General features: G+C 45.3%; 1 protein-coding gene across 2 annotated transcripts; it reads right to left on the reverse strand.

The window, feature by feature from the left end:
• Positions 1–656: 656 nt before the first annotated feature.
• Positions 657–6847, reverse strand: LOC125947340 (uncharacterized). 2 transcript variants are annotated; one of them, XM_049671839.1, is made up of 4 exons: positions 6459–6844; positions 4501–4554; positions 3427–3502; positions 657–796 (listed from the first exon to the last, which is right to left on the reverse strand). In XM_049671839.1, exons 1-4 carry the CDS (start codon positions 6660–6662, stop codon positions 783–785), a joined length of 348 nt encoding a protein of 115 aa, XP_049527796.1. In that variant the 5' UTR covers positions 6663–6844; the 3' UTR covers positions 657–782. The 2 variants fall into 2 exon arrangements, with proteins under 2 accessions (XP_049527796.1, XP_049527797.1); XM_049671840.1 differs by lacking the exon at positions 4501–4554 and having other exon boundaries at positions 6459–6847.
• Between the last annotated feature and the right edge of the window lie 3298 nt (positions 6848–10145).

The raw sequence follows: 10145 nt of genomic DNA on the forward strand, positions 1-10145 counted from the left end.
GAAGCACCGCTGTGTGACGCTGGTGCTCGCAAAACAATTCCGTGGAAATATGAATAAACTATAGGAGGGAGCATTATGTCTCCCAGCCAGTCTTGGCAAGCGAACTCTTCGTCAAGTCGTTCCGGAACCTTCGCTTATTCCCTGGCAGTATTGGCCTCACACATGACCCCTGACAATCAGCGTATTGGCACGGAAAGTCTGGTTTCCGGTAGTTTTTAATAGATGCGCATTTGTTCGGCTACCCTGCTGTATAGCACTGCCTGCAGAGCGGCAGCACTACAGCCTACCGCGCACTCTGACGTGGCGCTCACCTGTTGGGCCGATACGTTTGACTTCGATCGTGTTACGCAATGCTCCCACCTAATTATTTTCTTTCCCAACTCCATGACAATAAGACGGGTCACATGTGTAAGTGGAAGCTCTGGTGAACAAAAGCGGCCCTCGATTTGAGGACAGGTCGTCAGCGGTACTATGGAAACTGCGTAACGCAGTTTCTAGCTTCACACCAAGCTGACGGCGCCATTGCGGTGACAAGTACTCATCAACTGGTCAGAGCCACCAAAAATGACACACGAAGAATACACACAATGCCTCGCTGAGTTCTTTAATGCGTCACCGAGACTCGTGAACCGCTGCAGAAATATCGAACGCATAGTTCGATAAGCTGCAACCCCTCATCTGTCCCACACCTCGGCTGTTCTTTCTTTGCTCCTGACGGTGGTGCTCAGCAATGTTCGTAGTCACTCAAAGCAGCCCTCCTGGTCTCCCAACTCCGGCGCAAGTCAAGACCGAATTCCTGGAATAAGTCCAACAGACGATTGTGTTACTAGCATTCACCAGTTATGAAAAGAGGAAACAATAAAGAATAACATTCAGTTATAGCAGATTAGCAGAATACGCTGCTTTATTAGGAAATAGACTACTTTTGCCGAGACCAGCGACGTGGCTAGCCAAAAAATGGCATGAACGTTTTTCGTTTTTTTTTTTTATTTTTTAGTGAGGGGTTCTTATGCTACTGATAACTCCCAAAGCAATTTTCATGACGTCCCAATGTTTTACCTCTTTGGCGACAGTGTTTCTCGATAATAATCCTACGGAAAAGCATCTGTACACTATTGTTGTAATTTCGTACATTGTTCGTATCAACTATGTACAAATGAACGTAAAAAAATGCCTATTATCATAATGCATACGAAACTTTATCAGTGGGGCGTCTAAAAAATTTATTTAGTTACCTTGCCTTAATCTAACAACAAAAGTAACATGACAAGGTTGTCGGGTTACTTAAAAAGAAGCCCCGGACCTGTGATGTCATGAAAGCGCCGATGTGCTGTTAGGGTGCGACACCCAAGGACGGATCCGAAAGTTCGTGCTCCGCTTTATGCTCCCACAAGCAGCCCCACGTTTTTTTTTTTTTTCGATACAACATAAAGTACATGGGAAGTCTGACTTAGAGTTATTTTTAGGAGCATCGCTAAAAAGAGATCAAATAGAAACATTAGGTCAATTTCTCTGCTATTAACTCTATTTTAGTTCATTTCGCGTGGAGAGGTTCGTTACTGGAAAATAAAATAAAGGTAAAAACTTCCATTTTGCAAATTTCGTCACCCGTCGCAGTAGTTTAGTGGCTATAGCCTAGCGATGCTAAGGTTGCGGATTCAACACTGGCCGCGGTGACGGCACTTCAGTAGGAGCAAAATGCAAAGAACACCCTTGTATTTGATACAACTTAAAGAGCCCCAGGTGGCCAAAATTATTCCGGAGTGCACCCAATACAGCGTGCCTCATAATCAGATCGCCGCTTTGGCACCGAAAGCCTCACAATTCTTAATTTGAAATTTCGAGACAGACCACAGCACCGATAGGTCAGTGTGACGTCACCGATCTGAAAGTAAACTTGCTAAGTTCAGTATTTGGCTCCTTGAGAGCTCAATGTAGTCCATCTTTGCCGATAAAAAGATAACTATAGGCTCAAGCAGACGCCGTCGCGGTGAGCTGTGACGGCGTATGATGCATGACGTCACGGTGGTGCATGATGTCACGAAATGTATGACGTCACGGTGAGCTGGTGCTGGAACTTGAAGGCGGCGTCGCCACCCGCGGTATTTCGATCTGGCGTCTCTTCTGCCTTACCAAGAGTCTACTCAGGGTAGAAGCTGCTTTCTTGGTATTGTAGAAGAGCGATTTACTAACACAGCTTACATTATTTTTTTATCGATAAAGTCCCTATGACTTGCCAAAACCTTTTACAGCGCAATCCTTCACAAGCCCGAATATCCTTTCAAGAACTACCTTATAGACGAGCTCCGAATATAGGGGTTGGTGACCAAGTTGAAGTTTTCTGCGATTTAAAAAAAAGTCTGCAGTGCCAGATTGCATAATTCATGTCCTTGAGCTGTATTATGCTACGAGGCGGACATTACAAGCGCTAGAAATCCAAACACGCATTCAACTAATGAACAAAAATTGACAAAATAACGTCTTAATTAAATGTTTTACGGAACGTATTGCCATTTGCGAATTCTAGCCGGTGTTCTTGCAGGACTTATTCACTTGGAATTATTTTCCAGGATGACACGAGTTTCGAGAAATAATTTCCCCAAAGTGTGAGACGAAATACATGGGCATTGCAGTTACTTTTGTGCTTCAGCGCATAAAAGAGAGTTTTGTTTAAAAATGTAAATGGAACAACGGCGCATTTTTACGGCGAGTTTGATGCCGCATATCTCCGAATTGGTGTCATTCTGGAAATTCATTTGAAGTCAAAAATTCACCGGCTACAATTCGTAAATTGCAATATGTGCCGTAAAGTAAATAATTCAAACAATAACTAGTGAAATTTCTAAAATTAGTTGAATATGTGTTTAGATTTCTCGTGAAAGTAATGTCCGCCTCTCTGAATAATCCAGCTCAAGGAATGGGACTGCGTTATCTGCTACAGGCAATTATTAAAATTCCATTAAATTTCAAAAATGATAACCCCGTATGTAGACACCAAGCAGGCATTTACTGATATTGAGCAGTATTTATATATTTCAGAGCTACATTGTTGTGGTTATTATTATTATTATTATTATTATTATTATTATTATTATTATTATTATTATTATTATTATTATTATTATTATTATTATTATTATTATTATTATTATTATTATTATTATTATTATTATTATTACATGAAAACATATATACAACCGAAATAGATAAAATACAAGTAAGCACCCGGCTGGCAACTGCCACCGGAAGAAGTACAGCGCCTGCTTTCTCTTCAGAAAGGAGGACATTCAAACATAGAAATGGAAGATAGGGAGAAGGGAGTAAAAAATAAAATCAAGAACACGATGACAGATCCTAAAGACTAAAGCAGAACGACGACAACGAGTACAGCATGGCAGTACCCACATCAAAGGTGAGACGACTCACCTTTGATGTGAAAAGTGGAGGTAGTCAGTCTGGAACAAAACTCGGAAGGGAAACAGCGCACAGTAATCGGATCCGCCTAGAAAAGAAGACAGACATTTTCTTCAAGAACATCTCGTGATTGATTTGTTGAATGAGCGTAATTAATAACCACACACTGTGTCAACCCCACCATGTCGTGCGTACGCGCTTTCACCATGCACAACGTTTAGACCACGCTCCACGTAAATAGCCCTTGAAGCACGAGGCTTCTGTGGAGTCATCTTAGTGTAATTAAGAGGATACGGCAAATCAGTTCTGCAGAATTCCGCAAAGATGGAGGAAGTATCGTGAAAGGGAAGAAATTGTCATCCACCCGAATGCAGCACAAAGCTATACAAAGGAAACCCATATGTGTTTGTTTGTTTTTTTCTGAGAAACCCATGTGGGTTTCCTCGTAGCTTGGTGCTCCATTCGGGTGGATGACAATTTCTTCCCTTTCATGCAATTAAGAGGCACGTCACGGCTGCGCAGGACTGCTTAAATTTAGAGAAATTATTTGTAAGCCCAGTTTGGCGTTATACCGAAAAGTACGCGGTTGCAAATGTGAGCAGTTCCACGTATTGTGGGAGACCAACGCCTGAAGCAGCATTAAGGGACAGCTGCAGTGACATCACGGCTACAGAAGAAGTCGAAGAGCGCTGTAGGCCACGGCTGAAGGCTTCTCTGCAGTAATATAATAAACAGAAATTTTATCTGACAGGATAACCTCCTTGTCTTATAACGAGGAGACTGTACTAACTTTCTTTAGAAAATAAATATTCGTTTGCTGTAAAACATCCGGGCCCGAATCAACAAAATCTTCTTACGTTCGAATTTTTTGTAAGAAAGAATTTTTAGCCAATCCGGATGCCAGACATATCATTAGCGAAGGCGGCCAGACAATGACAAAGCAAACTTACAAAAGCAAAGCTTTGTAAATCTGCCGCCTGGAGTTCAGATGTACAGTTCAACACTACTCGCAACATCAAAATCGAGTTCACTATTACAAATTACGCAACTCGGACAGTGGTTCAAATTTGCCAAGGCTTTGCTTACCGTGATGCAGTACTGTCCTTCTGGAAGTTCGTCAAACCGGACAACAGTGGAAGACTGCGGTCAAAGAACAGGGCTGAAGATGCAACGTTATGCACAAAGCATCTGGCGGGGAAACAAACTGCTTTCTGGCATGAGCAGACAGCGTCCCAAGCTACCACCTAACCAGTGATGGCTTGGGATGGCTCATCTACTGATCTTTCGCGAGAGAAACTCCATTTTTGTTCCCTCTAAACTGATATAGTGACGAACTATAAAATCTGTCGACCTTTTTATCTTCATTGCAGACAACTTTCATCGCGCGCTCTCCCAAAAGCAAGCACGTGCACTAAGGCAACGCAACGGCATATCTCTTTCTATAGCATCGGTCGTCGATTCATCCTCATTCTACCGTGCTCATCTATACCCTGCCGCAGAAATTAGAGCTGTTCGAACAATCTCCGAACCAAGCTGCACTCGATAATGCGTGCAAAATCCGTGATTTATTAAATTAAGCATATAAATCTACATTAATGTTCTGCATCGCTTTTTTTTTCTAACGGCACACACGAATGAGCGCCACGGAAGAAGTCGCGAAACCACCGTTCCCCAACATCGCCAAGACATAAATTGTGTGTAAAAGTAAACAAACAGAAGGAGGAGAGGCTAATTATTTTCCACATTTTCTTTTCCGACTATCAGCGATCCTTCTAGCAAAATTAACTCTTTTGTAACCGCGTGACCAACCTCTCTTCTTCTCATGCTGTTCAGCGTCAGCTTCCTTTCAACACAAAAGTGCTGATAGGACCAGGTGAATTGTTTCACTGTCGACGACATCATTGGAATCAACGCAACATGAAAAAGCAGCACGGCCCACAATATTAGCCCATACAGGGTTGCAGGATCAAATCCCGGCCACGGCGGCCGCATTTCGATGGGGGTGAAATGCAGAAAACAACCGTGTACTTAGATTTAGGCGCACGTTAAAGAACTCCAGGTGGTCCAAATTAATCCAGAGTCCCCCACTACGGCGTGCCTCATAATCAGATGGTGGTTTTGGAACGGGGCAGTCTCCGGCATTTCCGAAAAAAAAAACTTCAGTTTCATTCGGTATAATAATGCATCTTTAATACGCACACGTCACTTCGGCGTGGTGAGTTTTTCGCGGATTTGTGACGTCACATGACGAACAAGCGAAGTGAGCGCAGTCTGAAAATTCTTGATTGATAGCGGAGGGCTAATAGCGACGAAGGCGTGATTCGGAAAGAATTCTTTTTCTTTTGTTTGGTCGAATAATGCATAATTAGTGTGTACACATTATATCAGATGTAGAGTTGTTACAATGTTCGTGGCGTCGCGTGAATGACAGACGAAGTGGAGGTGGCCCGAAAATTGTTGAACCATTCGCGGCGGGCTGGTTGCGGAAATGGAATAAAAAGTTTGGAATAGCTTTACGGTATAGAGCCCCTGTCGTCGACCAACGTTCCTAAGTATGAGGAAAAGGTCACTGCCCGTTCGACGCGGACCTGTCGCCGACAAAACTGGTGTGCCTACGTGTATATCACAAGTTCAATAACGCTTCTTGAACTTGAGGCTGTGATGCAAGTTTGTTTCCTGTCAATCACCGAACGCGGGTTTCACGACGTGAGTTTAGTCGTAACTTCAGAATGCTTTAGATTACCAATCCAAGATCTCAGCTCTTAACAGTGTGCGCGAAATTGCATTGCCTGCCAACAAAATGAGATAAAGAAAGGCAGAAGTATGCAATATTCAAATAGGCATACATCTTCCTGTTCCTTTTATAGACGCCGAATACAACGCACAGGTACTGCCCACTATCTGAATTTATCTAAAGATGCAGCTCTCGAAATCTGCCCAAATGCTAAAGAATGTTCATACCAAGAATACAATACCCGAAGGCCATGCAATTACGTTTATGCCTCGTCCTCATAGGTGTATGCCAAACAATAACACCCACACACCTCAAGGTACTCGTGTTTCCAGCTGACCATGTTCAAAGAGGCGGTGTCTCCGCATTCGCCTCCATGAGACTTCCACAGGCTGACGTTGTACCGCTTGAATTCGGGAAACACCTCGAGCGTGAGCGTTTGCTCTCCTCCGAACTTGTCGCTTGCAACCAAAACCAACACAACGGGAAAGGCCGTCGTCAGGAAGTCGCCGGTCATCGCTGGGAGGTCCGGAGCCTTGCGTTCGATCTAAAAGGAGAGTACAATTCTACAATTCCCGCTCCGAAACTTAAGATCCTGAAGTTAAGTGCCCTAGGAGTGATATTTACAATTCCGACGGCTCCCAGTACAGAGCGCTGCGTGAAAGACGGGAACTTCCAACTGAAGCCGCGCTCAGAACGGCGCGAACCAGCGGTCGTTTGCATTCACCGCAACGGGCGTCAGATAAGCGTGCGAAATGTGATAGCAAGGCTGCACTGCGGGTCAAGCTGAACTTAACGCCACAGCTCATGCCTTATCGCTGCGACGGTAAGCGTATGCATGGTCATCAGTGGGTGACTGTTTTCTACTGCTCGTTATCTCTTTAGAATGATTGAAACAAACCGAAACAGCTTTAATATTTTACCTAATGCCGGACAGTCTGCCAAGGCCGGCTAAACCCAATTACATACCGAGGAAAATGAGTCCGCGGCATCGCTTTGCACATTTGTTGCCACTAACCGAACGACGCTTTCTCGCTGTCGACTCAGACCACCTGCGATACCTTGGTGGTGCAGGCTAGGCATCCTCTCTACGCCCTCCTCACATACTGTCGACTCAGACCCGAGAGCATAGCGATGAGCGTATAAGTGGCAGTAATTCTGTGTGGGACATAGGGACCTCGGCTACTGGGAACGCCAGGAGCGAACGGATGAATATCGTGAGAGTAGCGACTGAACTACATGCTATAGGCCTGCTGTTTGTACCAATGCTTATTATCTTCGCGAGAGATGACAAACACTGATGGTGGGGAACTTAGACACACTTTCACCGCTGTTTCTGGCTATATCCTGTGTTGCCGGCCGTATAAAGAACTTCTGATGTCACTAGCGGGTCGGTCAACGCATTAGCGTATACCATCGTATTGTTACAAGCACCGGGAAAAGGGGTTTATTTAGGCGTGAGAGAGTAGGAACAGCAGGCTACGAACAGCAGGCTACGAACAGCAGGAATGACCGCTGCACAGTCGTCGTTTTCCTCTTCCTTCCTCCTTTTGCTCCGCACGTCCCTTTTACGCGCTTGGACGCAACAGTATATGGGCCATCATCGCTCGACGTCGCCATCAGTTCTGTAGCGTTTCCGCGCTGTGCACAGCCAGGTCACGCTTATAGAGCGTCACTCATAGAATGACTATAGGCCACGTAGAGCCTTATTCAGTGATACGTTTCGGACACCCGAAGAATGCTGTCGCGCCAAGAGGAGACAAACGGCTTCACGAATTAAATTTTGCCCGGCGTGGTCGTTCAATGTCTGGGACGTTCTGTCACTGAGCTCTAGGTCGCGGGCTTAATTTTATGCCATGGTTGCCGCATTTCGACAGGGACAGAATGCAAAAACGCGTGTGCACGTTGCTTTGGGTGCACGTAAAGAACCCCAGGCAGTCAAAATAGCTCCGTGGCTTTCCACTACGGCGTCCGTCCTTCATAATCCACAGCGAAGATTTAAGACACTAAAGCGCGCAATTCAATACTTACTTTTATATCCATTTAGATAATTGTTATCAAAGTGGTTTATTACAAGTTTAGAGCCCAAGTCAGCTGCATCAGACTTACGCTTACTTCGGGCGAAGTTCTATGAGAAATACTGCGGACGTGTAATGACAGCGATTTCAAGATGCTCTAACATGCGAGATGCGTAGAATACACAGCGATAACACCCGAACCTTGTGAATATCTAGCGGCCAAATAATTCGTGATCAAATTTTGGTTTGCATGGAATTTCGGAATGCCAACGATATCGTGAAACTCCCACATGAACCTACTATAAAGTAACGTGGCGGTTATTATAAAAGAAATACAATATTCATTTTCCATGCCTATATAGGCGCGCACATGGAGCGATATGGTTCTTCTTAAAAAGTTATCCCAACGAGTTCAATTTGTTTGCCAACTTTTCAGAGAAATAATGCTTCTGTTTTTCAACGATGATGGATGTAAACATGTTATCATCCATATGCCACATCGAATGGCAGTCCTCTATTTAAGAGTATTTGTGGAATAGAACTACAAACACATATTCAAGCGAAAGCTTTCTTTGGCTCTTCCCCGGAAGCTAAGATCCTGGAACCTTGGCCGCAGGCTTCTAGTATGCACAAGGCCAACAAAGCCCTAACTCACTTTTTGAAGGCAGCGGGACTAGGCGAGCGCTTGTGGGTGTACATTCATCGTGAGGGAACATACACGTAAGTGAACATTGATGAAGCTGGCATGACGAGCGGCATCGGAGTCAGCTGCGGAAGAAGACGACGACGAACGCACGAGCAGCGGCACGAGCGCGTTCGTGCGGTTACGCGAGGACGCCTACGCTCAACCCAGGAACGGGCGCCTAAGCGTTGCGCTCTAAAATAAGCGAACATTTGTCTGCGGATGCGTGCGCAATGACTCTCATTCTATCGTCCTTATATCTCTTTCCCCCAACCCTTTCCCACGAGTAGGGTAGCCAACCGGGCGAGACCGTGGTTGACCGCACTGCCTTTCCTTCTTGTCCCCCTCTCTCTGTCTGGCCGTTTATGGAAGGGAAACCAACTGGGCCACTACGTATGTGCTGGCTGCTGTCTTGTCGAGCAGACAACACGGGCCAATGTGTATGTGCCTCAATAGAAAACTTGCAGCTGACGGCTGTCCGGCCTATAGTAGATATGCCCGAACAGAAAATCTGGAGTTTTTGAGTGACTGGTATTCCGCTAAAAGCAGGTAGATCGAGCGTAGTATCGGTTGTAGGGGGCCTGAAGGTGAGTGGTCTGCACAGTGCAGCCTCCTGGTGGCGCAGAGCTCAACCGGACAAATGCGAAGTTTTTTTGCGTCAGTTTGCCTTACGGCATCAAAAGGAAGTGTCACAAATGTTTGTAAAGCTTTGTTTCTTGCATAAAGTCCAATAAGGAACAATGATGAGGGCCGAAGATTTCAGATATTGGTATGTGCTCATTGTTGGCCAATCCCTTGGAGTATAAAGCCCGTTTCACATGGCGCAATTTTGTCTGCGAATTCGCACGTGCGAATTCGCAGCTGCGGAAAATAGGTTTTTTCGATGTTCGGCGTGTTGAACTTCTTAGCTTGCGTAACTATAGATATGTGCCACAAGAAATCTGTCACTCTACAATTACAAAAAAAAAAGGATCCTTCAGATTCCTCCGATGCTGAGCAGAATCAAACTCACGTCACAGGAGTTCCTCAAGGACCGCAACCCGACACTTAAGCAGGCTGCGCGTCACAAGTGCTACTGCTTTTCATTTAACGCGTTTCACGCCGACGCTTTAGCGAGCTGCGCCATGAATGCACTGGGTGGCACGTGCCGCTCATCAGTGAGCCTCTCGCCAGTTTGGGTCATCGAGTATCTGCCACTGAATGTGCGGCAAGAGAGCGTTCGCGGCCACCGACGCGACATGCATTTCGAATGCCAGGCGCAGGCTTCGCGGTGCCACAGCCACAGTGTTCTCAGGGAAGC

The sequence above is a fragment of the Dermacentor silvarum genome, chromosome 8 (assembly GCF_013339745.2).
Source record: "Dermacentor silvarum isolate Dsil-2018 chromosome 8, BIME_Dsil_1.4, whole genome shotgun sequence".
Lineage (NCBI taxonomy): Eukaryota > Metazoa > Arthropoda > Arachnida > Ixodida > Ixodidae > Dermacentor > Dermacentor silvarum.